At 35.5% G+C, this 27530-nt stretch overlaps 1 protein-coding gene across 1 annotated transcript in view; it reads left to right on the top strand.

Moving 5' to 3' along the window:
• Positions 1-20575, top strand: part of LOC128989542 (uncharacterized) — a 54704-nt gene extending 34129 nt beyond the window's left edge. The window contains exons 2-18 of the mRNA XM_054411441.1: positions 6982-7108; positions 8575-8774; positions 10667-10814; positions 11120-11211; positions 12320-12588; positions 13481-13663; positions 13940-14094; positions 14991-15236; positions 15393-15537; positions 15793-15925; positions 16065-16179; positions 16645-16834; positions 17308-17446; positions 17807-17936; positions 18180-18381; positions 18993-19174; positions 19620-20575. Of these exons, the coding sequence (XP_054267416.1) occupies positions 6982-7108; positions 8575-8774; positions 10667-10814; positions 11120-11211; positions 12320-12588; positions 13481-13663; positions 13940-14094; positions 14991-15236; positions 15393-15537; positions 15793-15925; positions 16065-16179; positions 16645-16834; positions 17308-17446; positions 17807-17936; positions 18180-18381; positions 18993-19174; positions 19620-20575 (3612 nt within the window). The remainder of the gene's footprint in view (positions 1-6981; positions 7109-8574; positions 8775-10666; positions 10815-11119; positions 11212-12319; positions 12589-13480; positions 13664-13939; positions 14095-14990; positions 15237-15392; positions 15538-15792; positions 15926-16064; positions 16180-16644; positions 16835-17307; positions 17447-17806; positions 17937-18179; positions 18382-18992; positions 19175-19619) is intronic.
• The last annotated feature ends 6955 nt before the right edge of the window (positions 20576-27530 follow it).

The following is a 27530-nucleotide window of genomic DNA, read 5'->3' as shown; positions in this document are numbered from 1 at the left end:
ACACAATCAATTTCGTGATCCGTCCAATCGGCTCCGCCCCAGTGGCTCAGGAGTTTCCCATATAAACCTTATGAGAAATGGAATTAATGAATCTTAACAGCTGTTTCAATTAAACAAGTTGGTTCTGTTCTATGATGTTCAATAGCATTTAAGTTACAAGGATTACCAACAGGGTGCAGCACTATTATTTCTTTTACATTTATGACAACAGCTAATTTGCAACCAAAAGGTGAGTGAGCATAGCGAACGAACTTCAACCTGGAGGCGGGTTAGCGTAGTGAACGAGGTAACCTGAAGGCAAGTGAGCGTAGCGAACGAGCTAACCTGAAAGCAAGTGAGCGCAGCGAACGAGCCCTAACCTAAAGGTGAGTGAGCGTAGCGAACGAGCTCCAACCTAAAGGTGAGTGAGCGTAGCGAACGAACTTCAACCAGGCCGTGATTGAGCCATGCGAACGAGATCATCTTGAAAATTAAGAAGTTAAACGGGGCAAAGCCCGCGGGTTACAGCTAGTTAAGAATAAAAATGAATAAATGTGGACAAGGAATATGATTTTCAAAGGAATTCTCATGTAATTACTATCGATGTCACGTCAAACTTATACACCTTTATAAACTGAAGAAATGTTCTTAAGTTTCTTCGTGATATTTTTTTAAGAAGCTTGATCAGTGCAATTAAAAAAGTACTTGCCTGACAAATTTGTGAAAATTATATTTTGCTTCAAAGAAATATTTCTTTTGTCACTATCATATAACACTTTATATTTCGAAAATTATTTTTGTTCTTTTACAGTAAATAAAAACTATATAGACAATGCCACAGGTTTTATCTCGAATATTTAAACCTACAAACCTCCCTCTGAGGACAGCACATCTGAAACACAAAGTTCAATATCAACGTACTCTGTGTAAATAAATAAACCTAAGGTAATTTATAAACGTCATTCACATTACTCTATGTGTTAGACACTGTGAATTAATAGGCCAAAGCAACCTTATTATGCTCTTAATGAAAATTTGGAACGGGAAATGAAAATGGGCCTTCATCGTGTGAAACTTGCTGAACTCCCTATTACATACTGATACAGCAATACAGCAATCTTTTAGTTTACGCAACGATTACGTTAGTTGCGTACAATACTTTACCTTCGATAGTGTCTTGATTACTAAAAATCACTACTCATAAATTCTAAGAGAGATTAAGTTTTCGTTTATAACCTCTCATTGCCACTGACAGTGATGCAACGAAACATTGTATCAAACACTAATTGTACCACTCAACAATTAAATTGTCCTCAACAGCTGATTAGTTGAAGTTTTAATCATTACAATTTTACTTTTTCCCTATCAATTCGTGAACCTCATTGGTTTGTTACCCTTGTTGTTATGAGTAAAACTATGCTGTTATGAAAGTAAACATTGAGAAACTTTTCAACTCTAAGAACTGTACTGAAACGGCTACTTTTAAAAAAACGGTCGTAGGTAAATGTGTTAAAACATAGCAATTTTATGATCAATACAAATCAAAACTAGAGAACTACGATACCAAAATAAAAGAGGATAGTCACGCCTGGTACAGTAGTAAGAGAGTTTGGCTTCCGTCCTGATGGTTCGGGACCCCGCTAATCATCAATAGACATTTATTTCAAACACAAAAAGTAATCTGAGAGGGGTTTTCTTTTTCAAACAATCGAGTTTTACTTTCTCCTTCTATATCATAATATGGAGAAGGTATTGTTTTCATTAAAATTCTCGAGTTTGAATTTTCAGTGGATAAATCCGATTGGGTCCAAAAAAGTTGTTTTCAAAGTTATGTCTGTCCGTGTGTGTACAGAGCTACAGACCAGACCTGTGATTCAATTTTGATGAAATTTTGTAATGTAGGTACAAATCCATGGTATCTCCAGGAGTTTTTTTGGACATTTTTATTTCAATGGCAATTTTCTCATAAAAACCCATAAAAAACGGAAAATCTGATTTTTTCTAAAACCGAACGATTTTGATAAAATTTTAGTATGGTATATTCCATAAAATCCTGAAAAATTGTACAAATGCATTTTCTGTAAAAATTACGGTTCAAAAGTTATTGTTACATATGTTATTAAAAAAAAAAGATTAAATTTAATTTTCTTTGGTCCTTATAATTCCAAACAAAATAATGTAACCCCTATTGCTTAAACAAATACGGTTCAACAGTTATTTTCCCAATAAAATATCATAGTTGCACCCACCACCCATGATAAAGTTGGCAAGCTAATGGGAGAAGGTATGTGTCAGGTTTCTGATACAGTTTATTGTATATTTCTATTAAAATATGAACAAATGCTATGTTTGTATCAATTTTCCATATACCCCCTGTGTACAGTTCAGGGGGTGGTGGGTCTCTGTATCACCCTCCAAGCCGCGGCTCTCAGTACTACCGCGTCATTCGACTAACACTGATACAGTAGTTTCTCATACCACTCAGTCGTAGTTAATTTTTATTGCTTGCAAAATATTAATGTGGTGCTGGTTCCTTGTTAAACCTATATTTAACCAAGTTTCGACCATTACTTTAGTTCAAATTTATAAAAACCGTTTTCATTAATCGCAATAAACTATTTTTATTCCACTCAGTAGTGATAAAAACTATTTTGAACTTTAAAAAAGTAGTAAGCTGTAAGTTAAAATAAATTGAGCTGATTTGATTTAATTAAATTTTAATTGTTGAGGTTTACTGAGAGATTCCCAACAATATAATTTGGATATAAATAGTGAATCGATATGTTTGCTATTTATTGGATTTTACTCACGCTGCTCCACAAGTGTGCCTCAAACACAGGTATGTGATATAAACTATTTTTAAAGTTGTATTGCAACAATATCTACTAAGGCTCATAGATTTTATACTCACAACTATACCTCTTTGGTCAAACTATTAAACTTGCGACCATCAGAACCTTTACCATCACGTTTTTAATTGTATTACATAGATTACATTTTGATATTTTTTAGTTTAATAGACATTAACCAGTTTTATACCTCACACCTCACAGAAATTTTCAAATAGTTTTGGAACAATAATTTATCAAGTACATTTTACTACGTCTTTTACTAATTATGGATTTCAATTTACAATTTCCAACAATTTGACAATTTCTTTTGTTGCTCTTGCTTGACAACTAATTCGCTCGCAAGGGATGATACGAACCAATCATCATAGATTTGAAGTAACTTGGTGGACGATTTTAAAACTGAATTATCTTATAGGTCTTGAGATAAATTCAACAAGGTTTCATTCTGGTCAATTGCACCATTGAGAATCAACTCAGAAATTGGTACGAATTTCAATTGATGAGATTATATCTAAGACCAAAAATAGATTGTAGGGTTAAAAGCTATCTAAAAACTTTTGAAATTACCTTGAAAGATTCTCTTTTATTGCTAGATTAGTAATACAGTATTAACTTTGATTATAAAACTAAGTAATTCCTTAACAGTTTTTTCCATAACAGATTTCTTTTTTCTTCTTCTTTAACAGCTATTTTCCTTAAAACTCAAACTGCAAGGCTGGTATTACCTTTATTACACTAGGGTGTTACAAGCATAAATTAATTCCAATGCAGTTCAAATTTATCGTGATCGTGAACCAGCTCAATATATTTTAAAGGTTGTTGATAATAGATGATAATTAACTCTTCAGCAGCTGTTCGAAACTATCCAATATGGCCGCTAGCCTCCAACGACTCTTAAAATAGAAGAAAGTCAGTTATCTATGTGCTTCCAAACTTTCAAACTAGGCATAACACACTACATGATAATACATGATACATGATATAGGTTACTTTTTAATGTTACCGATTCATAATGTAATCTTTTATCTACTCTAATACAATAAAAAATTTAAGTACGTTATTATTGAATTCACCAAATACGGAATAAGCTATAAAGTAGGTGTCATGGTAAGATATGGACCCCGGACCGATTTTTGTTTTGATACTTTTTTGTTTTGAGGTCCCCAGGGGCCAGAAAAGCATCCGTTCAAAATCAAGATAATTCTTGGGTGTGTGTGTGTGTGTGTGTGTGTGTGTTGGCGCGATAACTCGAGTAATAAATCATCCGATAAAATTATTACAATTTGAATACATTACTACGTTTATTGGAACGAGTTCGTGAACCAGCATGATCGAATCATGGGCACGAGGAACATGTTTCAACCCTTAATAGATAAAATTTCTTATTTCTATGTTCATAAATACTAATTTTTATTGATTTAGCTAAAGCTTTTGATAACTTTGATCAGTCAGGCTTACTTCTAAAGAAGTTATGCTGTTTACGTGTAAGTGGTTTACTAGTATAAAATACATCAGATATCAGGTTGTTTCAATATTGTAACAGTTCCCAAGAAAGATTGATTACGGGGTGATCCAAGGCAGTACACTTGGTCCTGCTTTGTTTTCAGCCTACATCAATATTTTGAAAACATAGGTAAATGTATTCAATCTGCCCTACGGAAAGATTTAACTATGCAGGCGACATAGCTGTTATATTCCAAGGAGACAGCTAGGAGGGGTTTATGAAACGGCTGATCGTGGACTGCTCTGCTCATGGTTAAGAGTTGGTTTGATCAGAACGGGCTACTGTTGATTCCACTGAAACTAAATAATAATAATATAAAACTAATAAAAAATCAAACCAAATATTATATGTTTGTGTATCAATAGCCAAAGATTTCAACTGAACATGTTTTGTGTTATTGTAGCTTATATTTAGTTATCCAACATTGTGTGAATTGTGTCTACCCCACCAAACGACAGTCACTAGCAGAAAACTTTCCATAAAAAGATGATTATATATTTTACATCGAAACATGTTTGGCCAGAATTTTAATCCCCCCACTGAAAAAAAACAAACTGTTAAGATAATAGTTTATAATTAATTTAATACATTTCAGCCGACTCACACACTGTCACCAAAGCGCAGCCTACTACCTCGGACTGTCCGCGAAGACTTCAGGTAAAACAAATTTATTTCAATAAACAATTCAACAAACCAATTCAGAATTTTGTAATCCTCTCTAGTACAGCTCAGGTTTTATTATTGCAGTATTCGTATATTTCATGTTTTAGATTAACGTACGGTACTCTTTACACTTTGCAACATCTAAGTGATGCCGTTAGTTTATCTGTTACAGTGTTAATGTATCCAAAGGTTGGAGCATTTTAAATCGTTTAACTGAAAACATTATCTTGATCCAGGAATTCTTGGAGTTCTCGAGGAAAATTTCGGGAAGTATTTTCTCATGGAGGGAAAACAAGAGTGTTCGAAAATAAAATAAACCGATACTCGTTTGTTTTTACAACCAAAATTGACTAATCGCAATGAATTTAAAAATTAAGTCTAAATTAAATTATAATCTGCTTGAAAAAATCTGTGGATACCTACTATTTAAGTTTAGAAAATTCCTAATAATATTCGAATTCATATCTGACATGTAATCCAATTTAAGTTACAATTCTTAAAATAAATGCGATCAAATAAGATTTAATTTTAACTTTAGCCAATTATTTCCATTAGTAACTATTATTCACCTTTTTACTACTCTAAGTTTTTATATTAAATTACATTTTTTTAACTGTATTTTTTATGGTTCAAGATGGGCCCATCTGGTATTGATAGGTTTTTTTTTATATGTGGACTACAAGGAAACTGGTTATCTTATTCTTATATTTTTTAAATAGTTTCACTCTTATATTTAGTACATAATTGGCTTAAAATAAGCCCAGTTGCGTTCAATCTTATACATTTTGACATAAAGACATAGTGATGAAACTTCTTACAGATGGTTACAAAATATTATTTCTCTACTATATAATATGTTACTCAGGAATAAGCCAATGCTACAACTAAATGTACCACTCAACAAAAGACACGATTGCGAAACACTGTTTATTTTAACAACAGTGTAGTACCTATGTTTTTCACGATCGAGAAAATATTACTGTTCAAAGCACTGATGGACTGTTTACTTGCGACGGCTCAATGGATGGCATTGTTCTCTGCACAACGACGTTATTAGTTTTCCCTTGTCAATGCCAAAACATTTGTTGATTTATTTTTGGCCAAAACTATCGCCGTATTTTTGTTGACATTTTGTACAGATATAACATTGAGGGAGGTTATAATGATTAACATTAAACAGCGTAACAAAAGGTAAACAAAAGTAAGTTTTCTTTTCTTCTAAACTATATCCAACAGTCCTAAACCACGAGGCCTTTAATTCGTGGCTTTTACTAATTAAACTAGGATTGCTTTCATAGCGGCGAAAGCCAGTTGAGCGGAGCGATTACGTTTCATGATTTTTAATGAAGCAATAAATTAAAACAACTTTCATAGATATAGTATCCAATAGTCAGTGATATAACACAACTATTTAATCAATTTAACCTATCGGTTTGTCTCAGAACTATCAACATCCATAACAAGTTTCATAAGTAAAGATGTGGACATTACATACGACATATCCTTTGTATTGGAATATTTTCTACGTTTGCTTGGCAATGTCATCTGTTGAACCAACAGTTCTGGTTGAACCCAACCAATCAAAATTTTGCCAATATTGGCCAGATTTATTTGGCAATTCATGCAGACGCTACACGAATCCTTGTAAAATCCAACGATCCTTTTTGGATAAAAACAAACATTTCATTGCCCCAAAACACAATTTATTTAATTTATTTGGACTCTAATAGTGCGCACCTTAATCTTTAATTAAAGTAAGTTGTGTAGCTTACTTTCTTACATTGTAATTGGATTTGGGGCCTTTTTAAGAAGGTGACTATTGGGTTGGGTTGTATTAAAACTTTCCCTATGTAAGTTAGGTTAGGATGGGTTAGTTTTGATCACCTTCATCTGCATAGGGTTAATTTTAGTAGTGGCAACCATTTTTTTGGAAAGACCCCACATTGTCCAAGTCAAATGATTTTCTATGTTATTTATTCGTAGGAGTTGTGTTTCGGTGACTCGGCCAGGTATGTTGTACCAGAGAACTCGCCCTCCACAATGCTGGGACTGCTGGGACCGCGGTACTGCCACAATTCTACAAGATCGCCTGTATACAGGATACTCCATGGTCAGTGAATTACTTAAGGCTTAGTTATTCAAATCTTAAATTTATTATAAGTTTAATGTTTTAATATTTTTCAGACATGAAACAAGAGTCGAATGATTTTGTAACTTTTATTAAAATTAGTCGTAGGCCTATAGTTGCAAAACAATGTTTTGAATCCACAGAAAGTGTTTGAAAAATATTGAAGTTAGTTATGATAAATGTTACAAGCAGTTATTATCAATTTCTTTTGGAAACCTTAGGAAACAATATAATATGGAAAGATTCTTTTTGAAAATAATTATACAATATGAATCATTAGGAGAGTAATTGACTAGAGGTTCATTCAGGAAATCCTTTCTATGATTAACATCACAATTAATAGTCTTAACTTATAGCTGATATAATCATTCTCATTTTAAGTGTAAAACTTTCTGTGTCATTGGTAACCTTATTTTTGTAATGCACCTTAATTTGTATGAATAAATTATTTTCTTAGTTACAATCGGTAACGGTGTTGGTGAGTTGCGTCCAAACCTCATTTTGCGTATGAGTTGCGGCCCAGACTGAAAAAAGTTTTGTACGAGTTGCGGCCCGAGTATATACAGATTAATTGCCAATTATATGGTTGGTTTAATGGTACATAAAATAATCATACATAATTTAAGAAATAAGTTTGTTGTGTTAGGTAGTTTGGTTTGCGCTCCATTATACATAAGCTTATTGTGTTGGCTCAAAATCTATGAAATCTTTAGGGGAGCAGATAAAATTAAGAGAAGCACATTCACTAGCTACACATTTCAGTGCTAAAGAGTATGATTTCTTTGTTTTGTCAGGCAGAAAGAAAAATGTTAATGTTGTTGTTAATCATACGTTTCATTTACCAATCCATGAAGAGTGAACATTTGTGTGAACTATTTAGGACAACTCTTGAAAGTTCCATCCACGTACACCTTTTCCACCTTTTCAAAAACTTTCAAATTGAGCTTGGTAGAAAACCCTATAATAGAGTTTTGTTCATCGTTGACAAGTAAAAGGTGAGAGAGTGTCCCGGCCGCAACTCACCTATAGCCATCGGTAAGAACAGACGTTAAGCCTTTAATCGGTTAAGCTGTATTTGGTTGAGTTGAGTTGGGATAGGTTGTGTTGGGTTAGATTAGTTTAGAGTTAGGTTATCTTAGAATAGGGTTCTATTGAATTTACTGAGTTGGAATTGGGTTGTATTGGGTTAGTAAGTCTCAAAACCATTTATAAGGTAGCTGTCCTTATGATAGTTTTCTATAGACGTCTTCTAGAGAATATTTTCCAGAAAAATATTATGTATTTTTTTATTTACACTTATTATTTGTTTATGTTTTTAAATCCGCATTTTTATATGAAAACACTTCATATTCTTGGTAAAATTTGAACTAAATACAAATATAACTACCACGCACCTTTAATTTATTTAAGTATAGTCTATACTAAACTATAGTGGTTCACGTTAACAGGGGGTTCTATAGCCCGCCTAGTTGGCTCGGAGCTGTGGAGCGCCCCAGCCCTGGACCGTGAGGATCTCCCTGGACCTCTGTCAGTAGAGGTGTCCTGTACTCTGGATGACGTCACGTACGATCGAGTCCTCTCCGTCACACTCCTGGACACGGACGACAACTTGCCTGAGGTCCTGAACATCACCAGCACCTCGGAATCGGTACAAATACTGTGGACCTTTATATAGCTTGTCTAGTTTGACGATTTTGGTCTTGGTAGCTAAGTGGTTAGAGTATCCGTTTTATTATATAAAGCCAAAGGCCCCTGGTTCAATCCTGAGAAAATTCAGTAGTTTTGTAAAGGTTCAAAACCAACCTATACTGCAGTATAGTTCGTCGTTCGAAACTGAGCCAGCTGTCTTTGTTAATATATTTTGGAATCTTAAACATGACCACAGAAACAGCTGATCTCATAGATCTCGATCTCATACACTAAGTATGTGGAGAGATGATATGTAGCTCTCCATATATCACCTCTCCACGTTCTAAAATTATTTAAACTCCCTATATTCAGTCCGAAATACGCGCTTAAGTGTGCGTCGGATTTGTACATCGCAGTACTATTGTTATGCATTCTCGGTAATTATAGTGTTCTATGTAAAATAATCAAAATGACTTAATCAGGGTCTTTATATTTCACCACATAAACAGATAGAATTAATCCTAGCCATGTTAAAATGTAGTGTGATTTTTGTACAAATAAGAATATTTCGAACAATTATCAGTTTAGTTTAATCTTTGCGTTTATTACGTCCATTCTCCTAAAAAAACTCACCATGATAAGTAATTGTTACAAACAAATAGTTTTACAAAGTCACTTAAACATATCAATACTATACATGCCAGGTTCAGCATTAATTTGTCAAGTGCCAAACTTTTGTTTTTCTAAAGTTAAAAAATGTAAAAAAAACTTGAATACAATTTTCCATCTAAAAATGGAACTTAAAAATTCACTCTGGATGTTGTGCACATTTTCTAATCCAGACTTTCTAGATGTCGTTGTTGTTTCCATATTTTATCTATTTACAGCTGTATTTACAGCTAATACAGTATTTGTGTGATTCAATTTTAATTAACAATCATTTCGTTATTAATATTCAGTTTTAATTAACAATATTTTTAACTTTAGTTGTTTTAAATACCAGTTTATAACTGAGAAACGTAATCTTTTCAATCTATTTATTTGAAAATACTGTACGCGATACACAATCATATAACAATACAACACACTGTGCTATTGATAGTTGCGGTAGGGTTTACTTTGTGGGGAGGGGAGGGGGGTGGAGGAACGTGATAGGTTGAAGTTAACAGCTGAGTGACTATCACTTACCTAGTAATTACGGCATGCGAGGGGCGTGTCCCAGTCAGCTGTGGAACGACAATCACTAAACGGAGAAATACAGGTATGCTACTGCAGTTGATGTTGATGACGTAATAAAACGGCAAAATACATCGAGTTTCCCTCTTACACATTTTATTTGGTGGGTTATTTTACCGCTGGTATTTTTTTATTGTTTAGAGAGATTTGTTCAAACCCTAGTTAAAATAGACAAATAGAATTAAATATAGACCAACAGCACTGTTGCGGTACAAAAGTTCTGGCGTCCACCGCTAGGAGTGCCGTGTAGTTACGCAGCGCGTACACTAACTTCACTGCACTCCTAGTGATGGACGCCAGATCTTATGATAACCGCAGAACTGCTGTCGGTATTTTTTATTCTATTTGTCTATGTGAACATATAACGTTGCCACTTTGTTCGATAGCATGAATAATTATGAATCAAATTAAAAAATGACATGAGGTTCCAGAATAGACCTCGCTAGGATCGAATCGGCCACCTTTATTTTTGCAAGTAAGCACCATGACGACTTGGCCAATTAGATAATTAATAATATGGAATTGTGTCTCTGTAGTTAATTACTAAACTAGGTAAGTCCTCTTTTAATAAAACGAATGTCAAATAAAACAAGTTTCTCAAAAATGTTTATTTTACTTCAAGTGTCAACAAATAATGTTATAGTATTTAATAAAAAAAAATTTAAATATTTTTAGAGTGAAATCGAGTTAATCGATTTGGACACATTTGGGGCCAACAACTTTGAAATTAAACTGTTGGACGACACGAAAAATATCCTTCAGTATGAACTGATCGCCTCACCAACTGAGTATGGAGGCGTTGAGGCTACAAGAATTAAGATAAGTAAGTAGCCTATGGTTTCTGTTTATGTTAATATTTTGGTATGAAATGAAAAATGGAAAAAATACATCCTATAAAAATACAACAGTTTATTAATTCTCCACAACAATTAGAAGATTATCATAGGAATTTTAAATTTCTATGTTATAGTTGTTTGAATTTCCTTTGCAACCATTAGGTGTATAATAACGCTACAATATACTAAATTATTTATTTTTAAGATATAGAAAAGTCTTTAAATTACACATTTTTGGTAGAGTTGGTAGACCACTGGACGACCTCTAGTCTATATAAAATACATTTTGCAGATGTGAGTGTACAAGCGGGACGCTCTATACCAGAGGCTGGCTACACGTTCGTCGTGAGGCTGACCGACAAGGATCTTCCTCCTCCCAGCACGGTAAACCTTTTACACATTCATTTGAGTAAATTTTGTATGATGAATTATTAGTTATCTCTAAATCATATACCAGGTACTTATTGGCAAACACTTGTCTGCGATCGTGTATCTTGGATTAATTAGCATTAGCCTACGATCGTGTATCTCGGAGAAAGAAGAAAATTCTGAAAAAACACCAATGTATTCTCCTTTAGATTGAAAATGTATTTATTTAATTTATATGCTACTATATTGACGTATGTACTTGACAATCGAGGAACTGGTACTCGTACGTTTACAAAAAAGTCCAATAGTCTTATTTTGAAGGTAACTATAGTTTTTTCTTACTGATATAGGCCTAATGTTGTTGATAGGTCTTTATGGGCCTATACTTGAAAATTTCCCCTATAGAAAATATCCAACAATCAAAATATCAATTCTGAGTTCTTGAAAATAGATTATTTCCTCATCCAATGTACCTTGAATTCGAAAGCATAACCACTGCCAATGATACAGGAAGACCTTCCATCCTGTGGTAAAATAAGCTACTTAGCTAATTATATCATAACTTTTGTGTTTTAGTACGTCAAAGACGACTAAACGTATCATTTTGCGATACTTATGTAGTGTGAACTTAACTGACTGGTTATACTTGTATAAATACATGTAAAAATGTATTACAAATAGTTAATTTTGTATTGTCAAAATTGTTTATAGCTGGTAAAATAAACATAAATATGTACATTAAAACGTCTAAACACACTCTAACTTTACCGGATGGAAACATTCTTTAAAATTACATGTAGCATATCCACAAGAATGACAAATCTACACAGGAATATTTTATACCTACGCTCATGTATAACCAAATAAATTGGACCAGAATAAATTTGGTTAGCAAGAATCTTATAGAGAATATAAAAAAATACTCCATTTATGCAATATAAATTAATTACTTATACTGATAGTCACGTAGTTCGTATTAGAAAATGGTCGTTATTTAACGTAATAGGATAAGTAACCATACAACTAAAATGTAGCGGTTACAGCCGTAATAGGTTACCTCAAACTCCCTATTATTTTGTACACTTAGCTATACAGTATTCCTAGTAACCCGAACGTATTCCAGGTTTCGATACCTCTCACGTTCCAACCACAGACTCTTCTCCAGCCCTTGGCCCAGACGCGGCCGATGGTGCAGTACCCTCCCGCGGTTACTCTGTCCCGCGCGGCGTCTCTACACGCCAGGGTGGCGGAGCCCTACGACTTGCGGGCCCTGGACTCTCCTACTGGACCGACATTCACCCTGAAGCACCCCTCAATCAATGTCACTGAGAGAGCTGGCATCCTGTATGTATCCGACCCCGTAGCGCTGCAACGTGCTCAGAGAGTCGTCAGGTTGGTGGAGATGTATTTGAAAATCGGAAATCATTATTTTGTAAGAAATCGTAACAAGATATTTTTCACGTGTTGTTATTGACTTTGTATCCTGTACGTAGACTTCTATTCGTGTTGTGGAACCTGCATCGTATTCTGGTGTTTAATATTGCTTTGGTGCGTGATGCCGAACAAATATTGCTCTCTTATGATGATTATTACCTTATTACAGTGTGCTCTTTACTCTTTGTTTAACATAACAACTGACAAATAATTGTAGCTCACATGTTTTGACGTAAACATCCACCGGTATGGATCATAAACATAAACAAATAACGTTTTTAGTCCGAAAGTAAACAAAAACTCTATACTAATAGCATTAAATAACGTATGGTTTTGTCTACTTTCGGGCCAAAAACGTCCTTTGTTTATGTTTATGATCCATACCGGGGCTTTTCTAATATTCGTGGTAAAATCTATCCATCTATGCTATTATACAATTGCAAAGTAACTCTAAAAAGTCTATAGTATGTGTGACAGACCCATGCATTTTAAAATTTTAATATATCCACATATTAGAGTTACAAATGTTAGCCTTGAGTGGAAAATCGGAAAGAAATTTCAATGTAATCTACACACCATTCGAAAATAGTTATGGAAATATCTAACTGTACGCGCTCAATTCTAACGTTTGGTCGACTGACACGATCAATTTACGACACTTCCTTGAATGTACTTCCCGTGTACGTTGAATGTACACGGGAAAGAGCTCAATACTCACCCACCTTCTATCCCCATTGGGGTGTTACTAAGGCGTATTTTGACACAAACATTAGTTTGGGATGAGTAGGATAGTTTGTGTAGCTGGCTCAGTTGTTATGTGACTCATTTTTAGCATTCTGATACCCAACAGGGTGACAGTGGAGTGGAGAGAAGCCAGCGGTCGACGGGACTCTGCCCAGCTCACGGTGGAGCTTGTAGACCCTGACACTCCGCCTTGCACCGACCACGACCACGGGGACAACCTGTGCTCCGCCCTGGAGCAGCGAGAGTGCCAGAGGACCACGTGTGCCCACGGTCTCGGCGGCAGAGCTAGGTAATAAGTTAAACGACAGCAGTGCTGCAGTTAGCTTATGTTCCGGCGTCCACCGCTAGGAGTGCCGTGTAGTTTTCTCAATTGTATCCAAATTTTCTTGGACCTTCTCTGCTTTATATTTCCCATGGAGTTAGGTCAATAGCTTGTTTTACTATGTGGTATGATTGATTGTGGGCTTAAATCCACTTTCATCTTCCTCTTGTATTTGTTATGCGAGATCTTGCTGAGCCCTATTTTTACTGATATTTTTTGTAATTCCGTTTACTAATGTCACAGCAACAGTAGCCGCCCAGCTCTCAGGTGCGAGTGGTTGCCCGGCAGCACGACACGGTACTCCACCTGCACCGTGGACGTCGCTCACTGTCCGGACTACTGGTGCGATCCTCTGGAGCGGCTCTCACACAACCTCACCTGTCTACAAGACTGTACAAGTGAGGAATTACAGCACAACATTAGATATATGGGAACACCGAATATTTTATGTGTGCGGCTGATCTAGTGGTTTAACGCTAGACGTCCGTCCTAGAGGCACCGATTCAAATTTCAAGGGCTTTTATTTATACGGTTTCATCACCATCCTTTGGACTGACGCAAACTCTAAGCTGTGCTGCGATTAATCAAAATTTTAAAACATGAATCCATCAAGTGAAGAACTTCCTCTGTATTGGGGAACTCTCTCCACTAAAACGCATACCATAATTAACTACTAAATAAGTTCCTCCACTTTAGGCCTACACAATGTAAGCCTGCCTTTTAGTTTAACTGCCCACATTGCACGAAATACATTATTTTTTAAATTGCTATTAAAAGATGACTTTAATCTATGTAACTTTAATAACTATAGCCAAAAAATTACAATAGTTCAACCATCAGTTTAAAAAGGCGTGATTAGCTGATGACTCAAGAGAGTAGTAACGCGTTTTCTTGACGTAACTGGGCGGGGCATTAATTGCTGACCTGAGTCAGGTAGTCGGGTATTCCTGAATTACGCCAACTACTCCAGGGAACCACCCGATACGTTTATTAACTGCACTAAGTGACGGCCCTCTTTGACTAGGTTAGGTTAGGTTAGGTTAGGATGACACATAAACAAGGCAATTCCTTCTCTGGCAACTCACCTCTACCTGGCTACTAAGGACATTTATTCTTTACGACATTTACATACTTTTGGCGCAACTAAGGAAGATTTTTTGGGACCCAGAGCTAGGCACAATTAATTATGGAACTATTTGGTGCAGTTAATGCACCTCCGCGTAACTAGATATATTTTCCAGGATTCGCTACTTTGTAATATCTTAGATTCTCACACTGGTCTGTCTGTTCACAGCCCATGTCCTAGGCGCAGGACGAGTGAGGGACGTGGGCCAAGGGATTCAACCGTTTACCTCTGGCACCTTCTGTTCTTGCGACCACAGCCGGGCCTGTGTGTGTGCCGGCCAGCCTCCCAGGCCACCGAAGAATCTCATGATGAGGCCTATCACGTCCCACAACAAAACTGAACCCTTGTCAGTGACTTCTAAATCCACCCAGACACCACATAACCTCACAACAACTAGCCTCTCACTAGTTCCTGGTAGGTTGAAAACCCTAACATACCCTCATATGTTAGGGCTGTGTAAGGTCGGTTTTAGGTTGGGTTAGGTTAGGCTAGGTTAGGTTTATCCAGTTGACAAATTGTCTAGAGTACTGCCTACCGTTACGATACAAAATTTGGAATTTACACTTTTAGATATCAAAACCTCTGAATCTACCGAACCAAAAGGACGTCGAAGAGAAGGATGTGGCTTCAAGTGTCAGACAAAGGCAGCCATCGGCATCATCTTTATCATGTCATCTTGCCTCTTCTTCATGTTGTTTCTTACGTCTCGTCGACAGTAAGTGTTAAACAAGTTATTTTGAACCTAGATTACTGTGTAAAATACTTTGCAAAGTCGTTTCATGTAAGAAGACAATATATTAGGTAGTAAAAGTTGTGTGTATGATTATTATCCTGAAACATTTAACATTTTTAAAGCAGCAGCAACATCAGTCATCACACACTCCTCGCATTTTATGCTTGGCAGTTTTCAGTTTTTTCTATGTATTACCATACAATGTTTTGAAATGTTGCGTAATTACATTTTGCGTAGAAGGCGCAAAAACAGCAGTCGTAAGCTGATGGACACGTCCAACACTCTGCTAGAAGCTCAGAGAGCAGCTGACAACTTGTTACAGACTTTCACTCATCCAGTTGTCAGCCAACCACCAGAGCCGTACATTGTGGTAAGTAGATGTGAAATTTTTTTCTAGATTTATCCAAGATTTTCTATTTTTGGATAACTAACTATGAAAAGAGTTATACATTTCTAGGCCAAATAAATATCAGTAGTTTTCATTTGTTTAAAATATATTTTGTTTCTAGCCTGACAAACGCTGGGAGTTTCCTCGTGAGTCACTGATCATTGAGCAGTGTTTAGGTGAAGGAGAATTTGGACGTGTGTTGAAAGCAAGAGCAATGGACATAGATGGCATTAAGGGTAAGCAAGCGAACTATTAAGCAAGTCCTTAACTCGTACAGACAAACAGATTAAAGGTACAATTTTAATTTTATGTATACTGATGAATGTATTTTGCTTTCTATTTGTGAACTGGCTACTCCATCTTCTTCAATCACTTGTTATTGTCAAGTACTTATGATAAAATCATATTGATTCAGACCTGTGTTAAATAAGACTGAAACTTCATGAAGTACTGTTGGCGCCCAACCAAAACTGTTCGTTTGCTTATCCATTTCTCACTTTTAATAGTGATCATACGACTGACCAAGAGAAATCTGGGCTCAGAATGATTCAAAATAATTAAACGTATGTTTTTGGAGTACTTGCTAATAATAAAGCACAGTTTTCACGCATTCAGTAGAAAGTTTGTTTACTTTTTTAGATTTTATGTCATGAGCAAAGATAATAGCATAGTCATTCCTAAAATATATGTTCTCCTGTTAGGTGTAACTACAGTGGCAGTGAAGACTCTTAAAGTGTCGGCCACCTCGGCGGAAATGGCAGATTTGCTAGCAGAGTACCAAATGATGAAGGATGTGTGCCATCCCCACGTAGTCAGACTATTGGGAGCCTGTACCTCACTCGGTGGACCTGTCTTCATAATTATAGAGTACGCCGAACACGGTTCGTTGAGGTATGCCAATAACTACAGCTGCTACACTGCTTAACTACAGATTGTCGGCATGAAAATAAGTTGACACAGCTCGAGTAGGCCAACTAATAAAGTTCAATTGGTTAGGTTAAAACTTTCAATATCACATATCCTACCACAGTTCTTCTTCCTCCATCATAGCCACTTCTTTCTTCGCCCTCCTATAGTTAACTGTCTAGTGATTCTAAAACTTATAAATTTTCTTTACTTCTCACAGCCTTTAACAAGCCATGGGGTCACTGCACTACCAATATGTTCTCGTGTATACTGCGTAATTAATGCAGTTTTTAAACCAACTTTTTAGAAGATATTGCCTTTTAAAAAGCAACACAAGCAACCTCGTCCCCGTATTAGTTTTCCATTCATATTTGGATTAGGGTCTAGAACACTTCTAGGCAAGTCACAATTTCTTGACACGATTTTGATGATTGATACCTTCTGTGTCCATTCTCCAGATCGTACCTGAGACGCAGTCGCCTAGTTCCCCCAGCTCCAGGATCTCCTAACCAGGCCGTGGAGCCGCTGTCGTATAAGTCTCTGCTGACGTTCGCTCTGCAGATATCAAAGGGAATGGCTTATTTGGCCGAAAATAAGGTAGGCTAAACTTAACAATGTTTAAGGATCTTTGTATAAAGATTTCTAAAGTACGATTAGGTGTGTGTTTATTACTATGTAAATCTTTACAATTTATCTCTGACTACGGAGAGAAGTTGATATGCTTCCTCCATGCCAATGTGGTAGCCAATCGTTGCATAAAAATTAATACATCGTCCCTAATTGTATTTCGTATTAGAATCTGTTGACGTTTGAGTTTCACTGAAGCGTGTATGCTGAATGTTATTTTACACTTTGACTTATGATACAATCAATGGTTTACATAAAGTATTCTGAATTTTTGTGAAATAATATAATCCAAACCTAGTATTAGTTGACAAGAGTTTTTTTCTTTCACAGCTAGTTCATCGTGATCTAGCTGCAAGGAACGTGTTGTTGGCTTCGGGACTTTTATGCAAGATATCAGACTTCGGACTGTCTCGGGATGTTTACGAAGATGATGCATATTTCAAACGTAGCAAGGGAAGAGGTATGTGAACAAACCAATTATATATTTTAGTTAATACATCACATGCATTAAAATACCCAGGATTGTCAAATTTAAAAAATAAAACTTAGAAACATGTTTGAACTAGAAATTCAACATCAACCCCTAAACCAAAAGCTTGGCCTAAACCAACCAATGTAGTTAATTCAAGATATAGACAGAAAATATGACTGTTGTAAAACCTACACCAACTGTTGAAAACGTCAACAACCTGTTTGGTTGCAGTACCAGTGAAATGGATGGCGCTGGAGTCTTTGGCTGATCACGTGTACACGACCAAAAGTGACGTGTGGAGTTATGGAGTGGTTTTGTGGGAGTTGGTGACACTGGGATCATCCCCTTACCCAGGGGTAGCAGTGCACAGCTTGTATCCCCTGCTGCGCGCCGGCTACCGCATGGACCGCCCCCTCACTTGCACAGACAGATTGTGAGTTGTGTCAAACATATCAGTCAACATTTCTAACACTTAAATACTACTTACTGTCTTACTCCAGTTTCATTCAGGAAGGGAAATTAATCTCAATTGTTCAAAAAACTAGGACGGAAGAAACATCTTTTAATGTCAAAGGTCGAAATATGGATAAGCAAAAGTCTTTAACAAGTAGTTATCAAATCGGCTGTTATACATATTTAATCATTCAATACTGTAAGTTTTCGTTTGGTATTTTAGACCCATGCACGAAATACCATGCTATAATGTGAGGTTGCAATCTTAATGTTCATCAAGATAAGCCATAAGAGTTATATCGAAGGATAAACGTAACTACACTCCATCATGTTTATGAGACACTTATTTTTGCGCCTAACTTACTCCCTTTATGATTATTGATATCTCAAAAAGGAAATTTGTTCAAGTTTATTACAGAACTTTTTCCGAATCCTCCTTTTGCGATGGTCTCCAAAATGTGGACTCATAGTATTATGCAATTTTTATCGTTTATTTATTTCACATAACGATTTATGTATAAACATAAAACTAAATGAGTTACTACATCCCTCAAGTGCTTAGAACGCGAAATTAATGTTCATCTCGGTCAGGTACGATCTGATGCTGGACTGTTGGCGGGAGGATCCTCTAGAGCGGCCTCCGTTCTGGCAGATCTCCGCGCGGCTGGAGAAACTCCTGGAGGAAGACACTGACTACCTGCCACTCCAGCTGGAGAACAGACTCGTCATCAACAAAGGCTACCTGGCAGACTTCTCTCCCGAGGACGACATTGGTGATATTTTAGTTATTTACCAACATGAAATTTGGGGGAAATAAATATAATCTATAGGGTAAAACTTGTAAACAAAAGGGAATTATACACATTAATGAGCCGTGTGTACAATGAAGTAGGTAAGGTATGAACTGCTCTCTTTATCAACAAACTTTCAATAGTTGCTAAAATCAATTAACAATCTTCTTTATACTCTTTAAAAGTTTATACACAAAATTTTTTAACCCTATCTGATACAGCTCATTTTTAATCAAATAGTAATTTTTATTTCTGCTAAAACTTCTAAGGTAGCTATGTAGTGAATTTATATTTTTGCTCAAATCGTGTTACATTGTTTGAACAATGAATCGATAACTCTAGTCTGCGCCCTTGATTTCTTCATTTAAAAAGAATGTAGCTGTAACATTCATTAGATCGATGTCAGCAAAGTTCTTTTCTTTTCCAGATGTCTTGAAGCAGGATTTCGGGTACAAGATTCCCAACCCACACAAGGCGGAGAAAGAGATCAACCAGACATCGCTGGTCAAGTATGCGAATGACATGGTCAGCTGCAAGGCAGAGTCTTACGACAACCCGAGACCTCTGAGAATAACTTCAGTCGTAGAGACAATAAGTCTAAACAACCTCGGCAACAAACACTACACGGTGTTGAGGGCCAAACCTGCCAACCAGTACCAGAACGATGTCCAGATAAACATAGACGGAAGTGACGATCCTTCTGGTGAAAAGGAGTCACAGTATGAGACCAAGAAGCTGTTGCTGAAGAGAATGAGTGGGAGCTACGTCAGTATGAACAGGAGAGCTAGTTCTCTAGAAGCCGGAACGTCACGTGAAGTAACCAGCAGAAAAAGACCGGCAAGTTATGAGGATAACAATGACGTAAGAGCGGTCACACAAGATTGGGATAGGCATGGAAAAATTAGTGGAACAGTTTTGGATGAAAGTGGTGACATGGGTGGAACTGTTCCAGGCATATCCGGCAATATTGATGGAACGGTGGTGAATGACACTGGCACCGTCGATGGAACGGTTTCGCCTGGACCTAGTACCGTGGGTGTTACAGTTGCAGGTGCATTTGGCAATAGTGAAACGCTTGTGGATGAACCTGTGCACATTAGAGGTACGGTTGTGGGCGAACCTAGTGACATCAGAGAAACAGTTGTGGATGAAATTGGCAACACAGGAGGAACGGTTGCAAATGAACATAGCAACATTGAACAGTTTGCGGGTAAACCTGGTGACATGAGTGGAACAGTTGCGGGGAGCGGGAGCTGTAGCCGTGTAATGAATAGGAACGATGCAACTGTGACAGAGGAAATCAAGCCTGGAAATGATTCTATAACTGAAGGCGAAATTGAACGTGACCATCCTTACATCTTTGTGACTGAAACAAACGTGTAGTTTAATAAATTATTTATGATTATTTAAATCGATACAACTTGATTATACATGTATACAACTGCCACATTTAGTTTGGACATAATCAGCCTCAAACATCAATGTCGGTACTATCCGTAACTGTAATACATGCTTATGTACCTTCTAAATGGCAACAAAAAGGTTACCCTTAGTAATATTGCCTCATAAACAATATTATTGTACTAATAGAGTTTAATAACGGCTTTTAGAAACACATTTCAATTTAATAATCAATTTAGCTTAGCTACTCATGATTGCAGATTTATAAAAATACCCATGATCAGTGCATTGTGATAACTGTTAACTGTTAACCTAATCCCACTGTATAAAACTATATTAGTAACTGTATTAAAAAAAAAACACGCTTATAAGTAATGAAACAAATGTTAAACGTAGATATAGGTAAGGCAAGACACATGTCAAAAACACAGCTTTACAATTTAGTTTAGTGATATATATTTTTTAAATAAAACGTTTTATACAAAACTATGTTTTCTTTTCACAATGCATTATACACATGACTGAGCCTTTAAAAATAACTTGTTTCCATTACAGCTGTTTTAAATGTCGATTATTGCACTCACGCGAACAACCACCAGGATTGATTTTTGAAGGAATGTTGGAACAAAAACTGCAAACGTGTTTCATAAAAAATAATAGAAGAGCTGTCGCCTCAATAAATTAGGTGTTGTATGTATGCGTTTAATTTGTGTTAATTTTAAATTCTAAGTGATTAAGTATTAAAATTAATTTCCCATTAATTATTTTGCTAGCAAACCTGTTTCTGTGCACCCTTATTATCTTTTGGAGAGTTTTGTTTTATGAATTTTACTTGGTTAGCACAGAGATTAACTCTTAATTCTGTGGTTACAGATAAATACAAATACGATGACAGCTATTATGCAGGTTGTAGACTATTAAAATGAAATGCTTGTTGATTTTGTTCAAGCCCTCAATAAAGTTAGGATTATCAGTCCGTTAAAGATTTATGTAGCACTAGCCATATATGAGTAAGCATTAACTTGATTAGATTGACACATAACCCATCGTCTTTATCCACGACCAGTTAGAACTTAGGTTTTGCTAGCTTATAAATCGTAATATTGTGATATATTGTGTAAACTCTAACCGTAAAAAGAGAACTTTCATACGATATATTGTTAAAACAAAACCATAAATAAGTCAAATCCAGTGCAAAAACAGATAGAATCAATACAAATTCAACAACACCTGTATACGATATGATTATTAATTGGAGATAATAATATCCAAAAACACTAAAATCCGTTTAGAATATTCCATGGGTTGTGAGAAGTGTTAATCTTTCGTGCTTTGTTTTCATCAGCTCAAAAATTATAATCGTTAAAAAAAGTTTCCATCCCTGCTTATTGTAATGTTTTATATAAAATAAGTTAATAAACATAGTCTATATCAATACCCTAAAGTGATATAGGACATAAAACCATTTTGTTTTCAGATTTACCAAATATTTAAATGGTTTAGGTATTCTTTCAGTTAAAAGTAAATGACGTGTACAATGGTGAAGTAATATAGTAATAAAAACACAAACCTGTACCTAATGTCTTTCAAACCAAATGATATTTTCTAACTCACTTTACAATACGCTGCAATGAAATGATGGGATGTTTCAAATTACAGTATTTAAACTTTATTGAAGGAATAAGTGTGTGGATGTAATTAGATCTAAAACTAAACTTAATCAATGGTTAACTGTCTTTTATAAATTTTGTTTTGCTCTGTCAAAAAGAATGAGTATAAATGTTGGTACATCATTAAGATGACAATCTACACTCGTTAAAAACATATGTTTGTTATTAATGATCCTAAATATTATATTGTACACCGATAATATGACGTTTCCATTTTACAGCAATGAGAGTCTTTTAAATGGAGGAGCGAAAGTAAAGGAAGAGACAACTCTAAAAAGGTCGCAGGAAAGGCCAATCTGTTGACCTCATTAATCTTTTATTTTCATTAAACATTTGGCTATTTTCTATCGGGGCTATAGCATATAACAACAATAAAATTGTAATTGAAAATGTTCTTCTTTATAACGTTATAACTTTTGACACAAAATGTTTCTTAAAATTCGTTATAATTCTGATATGTTATAGCAATGTTTCAAGAATCAAAATTGGAAAACTGGTTTAGAACATGAAAAATTACATTTTCTTATATTTGTTCTAAATTACTGTTCAGGGAATATTCGTTCGTTTGTAACCGCTTGTAAACACTAAAATACCCGTATAAAGGCTAACAAATCATAATTATTATAAATCTCACATTAATCATGGCTTAGCCTCAAATCAAATAGATAATTTTTAATTTATAGGTACTTAAAAATCAAATGATGTTTAAAATGATTGTCTTAACCATAAAAAAAATTGTTTCCTTGTTTAATTGCTAAACAAAAAAAAAATCCGGAGGCTATTCTCACTAAAATGAAAAAAAATGTTAAATCGAATTTTTTGTTTTATCGCATATAATAACATCATATAATGATTTTAAAAATAAAGATCTATTTGTTGTTATTTTTAAGACCTGTGTTTCTCTAGCAATTCAGTACATTAACAGTGTATTATTTAGTTTGTTCGGAATATCAATGTCAGAGAAATAGAGGAATGATTATTTGCAATCGAGTTTCATCAAATATTTTTTAAGGGATGGCACCCGCCTTCTTCTATCATTTGGGGATGCTTCTTCTAGGTGTCGAGATTGCTTCGGAAAAAAACTGAAACAAACCAACAACTTTATGATTATTTGTAATGGGCTCTCAAGAGAGAATATCAGAAGTTCTTGATCACTTCCAACCCTTTGGCTGATAACAATGTCACAAACATGCCATTACAGATGACTATGTTGCTTTACAATCAGAGTTCACGTTTTTGGCGGATTATGTAAAGTATTATCTTGTTATGTTTTTTTTGTTGTTAAATTTATGTATGATATTGACGAAGTGTTAATAATTCCTTTTGCTGGAGAGGTGAGAAAAGCCACTTTTATGTGAGTGCATTCCGCTTGGTGAAAACTCATAGACACTGTAGACCTGCTACTGTTTAGGGCCTTTGAGGATTATAAGAACCACAATAAAACATCGTATGCTATGTTACTTTAGATACATAATACTTTTCAATAAAGTTATGGGAAAACTAACAGTACTATTTGAAAATTATGTTTAAGCGTGTAAACCTATGTGAAAGGAGAAACAGCGGGAATAGTATTCTGGCGAACAACAAGTGATTTCAGAGTGAGCAGTCTGAAGCTCCTGGTAGAAGGGCAGTTATTGTTTGTAAATGAATAAATTCTCTCTTAGTTTAACTTAGGCGCATGTATTTAACTAAAATATTGCTAAGCAAAGACACGACAGGGTAAGCTAGTTTTACCATAGCATGTCAACTTCTCTACTTTTCTCTACTTTCAATATCAAAAGCAGTGTCCCCACAGATAAAATAAGTCATAAGACACAGTTTGTAGCCCCGCGAGTAGTCCTGCCTTTATCTAATAATCAACAATAGTCCCTACATACAAAATCTTTTACATTGGTTTTTTGTACATGGGTTTATTTTAAAATGAAGTTGTATAGTAAAAGTAAAAATAATAATATTTTCAGTGACACCTAAACACTCGATGGGAAGGTCAGTCATGCCATGCCTCGCCGCTGTCTGCACCCGGAGACAAGGGGACCTTTTACGTGATTAACTTCCCAGAAATAGAACATATCACTTTCCACGAACACACTTTATCTTTTATCAAAAGTACTCACTCGGCTACGTGGATTAAGATTTTCGGTTAAAAATGGAGAAGACTGAACTCAATCTATAATCAAAAAGGGCCTGTTTGTATGCTTATACCGAAGCTACCAGTTCTAAATGTAGATTTGTAAGCTTACCAATATATAGGAATTAGGAGTAATAAACGTGAGTGTTAATTTTATTGTTGTTTCTTTTTTAAGATAGAAGAAAAATCTCAGAAATTTAATCCTATGTTAGTTAGCTAAATGTATTTCAAACGAGTAGGCCTACATCCAGAAAATGTATAAAGGTCTTTCAATATGACATGACTAACAAAACGTAATTATCTTGAGCAATGTGTAGACTACACGATATAAAAACGAAATTCTATACGATAGTAGTTAACTGTGATAAATTAATTTGAATACAAGAGGTTCTACCCGAGAATTCACGGGTGTACAGAAGCCACCATTAAGTTGATTTAATCAACTTTGACTTGATATTTCATTTAAAAGGGCCCAAGTTCGAGAAATTTTCATCTGAACGGATGTTAAAAGCAGTGGAACCTTCATCCCTTACGTCCTAAGGTGGCCGAGGTGGGTACGGTTGTACCTGAATTCGTCGCTCTCTATCACGACGTTTTTTATACTTGAATACTTTTCAATGAAATGGTGACCTGTCAAAGGTCGGTGACGACATCTTGGAACGAACAACATACATGGTCTGTTAATCGTGTTTCGAACACCTTTAATCCACTTGTATCAAACAGCTAGAAATAGCTTCACTGTCCATTCACCTCAAGGTTCATTCACCTGAAGGTAAATCATGTATGTCAAAGTTTTATTCAAAGATTTGGTCAGTTTTTCTCATATCAGCCAACACAAGATTTAAAATTAATCAAAACCAAAATGGTGGTATCCACTACTTACTAGATTTAAAAGTCATAACTTAAACGTTTCTATTAATGCTATAAAAGTTGAATTTTGTTTCTAAAAGCGTTGGCAGATGTGTAACTATTATATGCAACAGTTGTTTTTGGTGTCCTCTTCCCGTTGCAAAGCACGGGTACAACAGCTAGTCTAATATAAGGTTTCTATTGTGCTTGATTCTAGTGTTGTGATTATAATTGCTGTGCTACATAGGAAATAAATCTGACAATTTTAAGGGAATAATTTAGTGGAATTCCAGATGTGTAGATGGAAATTCGCTTAGTCTGCAGGTTTGCTGCGGCGGGGGTATTTTAGAATACGAAAGCTTGGCTACATGGGATATGAAAATATTCACTCCATTTAAACTGTACAGATATAGATGTTTAATCAATATTGTTGTGGTTTAGAACACTATTTGTTTTATTTTCAATATTTAAATAGATTTATTATAATCAATTTCAATTTAAATGAAAAGCACGCTATTAAACGAGCAGTCGTCACCTGTCTGCCATGTTAGCTTATGGGAAGTCTGGAGCTGACCAGCATTACACAGTACTTGTGGCGTACCCAATTCTATACTAGGCTGTGTCCGTGACATGGCCACTTACAAACTGCGTTTAAAAAGCCGGCTTCTACAGTTTGTTGGGTGCACACTCGTCCTGTATAATCTAGCCTCAACAGAAGAATAATACACACTCCGTACAGTTCAGTTTACACCAAAATAAAAATTAAGAGAAACATTTAGTTGAAATCAATGCGCTCAATTAATTGATACCGGACATGCAAAACGTTAACAAAATAAACGGTATCAGAATTCTGACAAATACTTTCTCCCATAAGTTTGTCAACAACCTTTATTATGTGTAAGCGGTGAGAGTAAATATACGGAAATGGGATTTGTACAATTTTGTTCAGAATTTAAAGGACTATAACATACTAAATTTTATCAAAATCGTTCGGGCCATTTTTTTGAAAATCTGATTTTTCTGTTATTTTATGGGGGTTTTATGGGAAAATGACATAATTTACAATAACTTTTGACCCTTTAATTTTTACAGAAATGGAATTTGTACAATTTTGTTCAGAATATAAAGGACTATAACATACTAAATTTTTATCAAAATCATTCGGGCCATTTTTGGGAAAATCCTACTTTTTCCGTTATTATATGGGGTTTTATGGGAAAATCCCCATTAAAAATTAAAATTTCTAAAAATTAAAAAACTATCAAATTTCTAAGAACCATAACATACTATGTTAAATCAAAACGGGTTTTTTTCTAAACCCCTATTTTTCATTGTTTTATGGGGTTTTATGGAAAAATAACATATTTGACCATAACTTTTGAACCGTAATTTGTACAGAAATGGGATTTGTACCATTGTTCAGAATTTAAAGGGCTACAACATACGAAATTTTTATCCAAATCGTTCGGGCCATTTTTGAGAAAATCCGATTTTTCCGGTTTTTTATGGGAAAATCCCCATTAAAAATAAAAATTTCAAAAAAATGAAAAAAAACGCCTGGAGATACCATGAATTAGAACCTACATACCAATTTCATCGAAATTGGACCACAGGTGTAGTCTCTAGCTCTGTACACATCCAGACACACAGACACACACACACCCACACGCACACACACACACAGACATCACTTCGAAAACCACTTTTTTGGGTCCAGGGGGACCCAAAACGAATATATCCACTCAAAACTCAAACTCGAAAATTTTTGACGAAAACAATACTTTCTCCATATAGGTACTATGGTATAGGGGGAGAAAGTAAAAAACAGGACTTCTGAGAAGTCCCCATCGATGTCGTCTCAGAATCCTACGGGCTGCAGCCAGACCAGATCATGCAGAAGACGAGTAGCAGATGTGTCATTCCTCTACAAGCTCCTCAACAGCAAGGTAGTCTGCCCTTACCTCTTGGAGAAGATCAATTTCAGATTGCCCACCAGGACTAGGGAGTAGCGTTTATTTGAGCTGGAGCATGCAGGAAGAAGTTACCTCCAGAACAGTCCTGTTCCAAGGTTTATGCGATCCGGCAACAACGTCTCTGCATCAGTGGACCTCTTCCTTGACAGCCTAGCAGCCATCAGACGCTCTGCTGCCGCATCCTGGCCCCTGCCACCGAAACCTAGTGTGTCTCATGGTCATTTGTTAGTTGTTCTCTTTTCACAAACCATTTTCGATTTCTGTCAGTTTTGTTATGTTTGAGTTACCTTATTGCTATTGTTGATTTATTGTTTGAT

This window comes from Macrosteles quadrilineatus, unplaced genomic scaffold, assembly GCF_028750875.1.
Source record: "Macrosteles quadrilineatus isolate MER2022 unplaced genomic scaffold, UCM_ALF_1.0 Scaffold_3__2_contigs__length_128488019, whole genome shotgun sequence".
NCBI classification, from domain to species: Eukaryota; Metazoa; Arthropoda; class Insecta; order Hemiptera; family Cicadellidae; genus Macrosteles; species Macrosteles quadrilineatus.
This window is presented reverse-complemented; position numbering and strand designations above follow the sequence as displayed.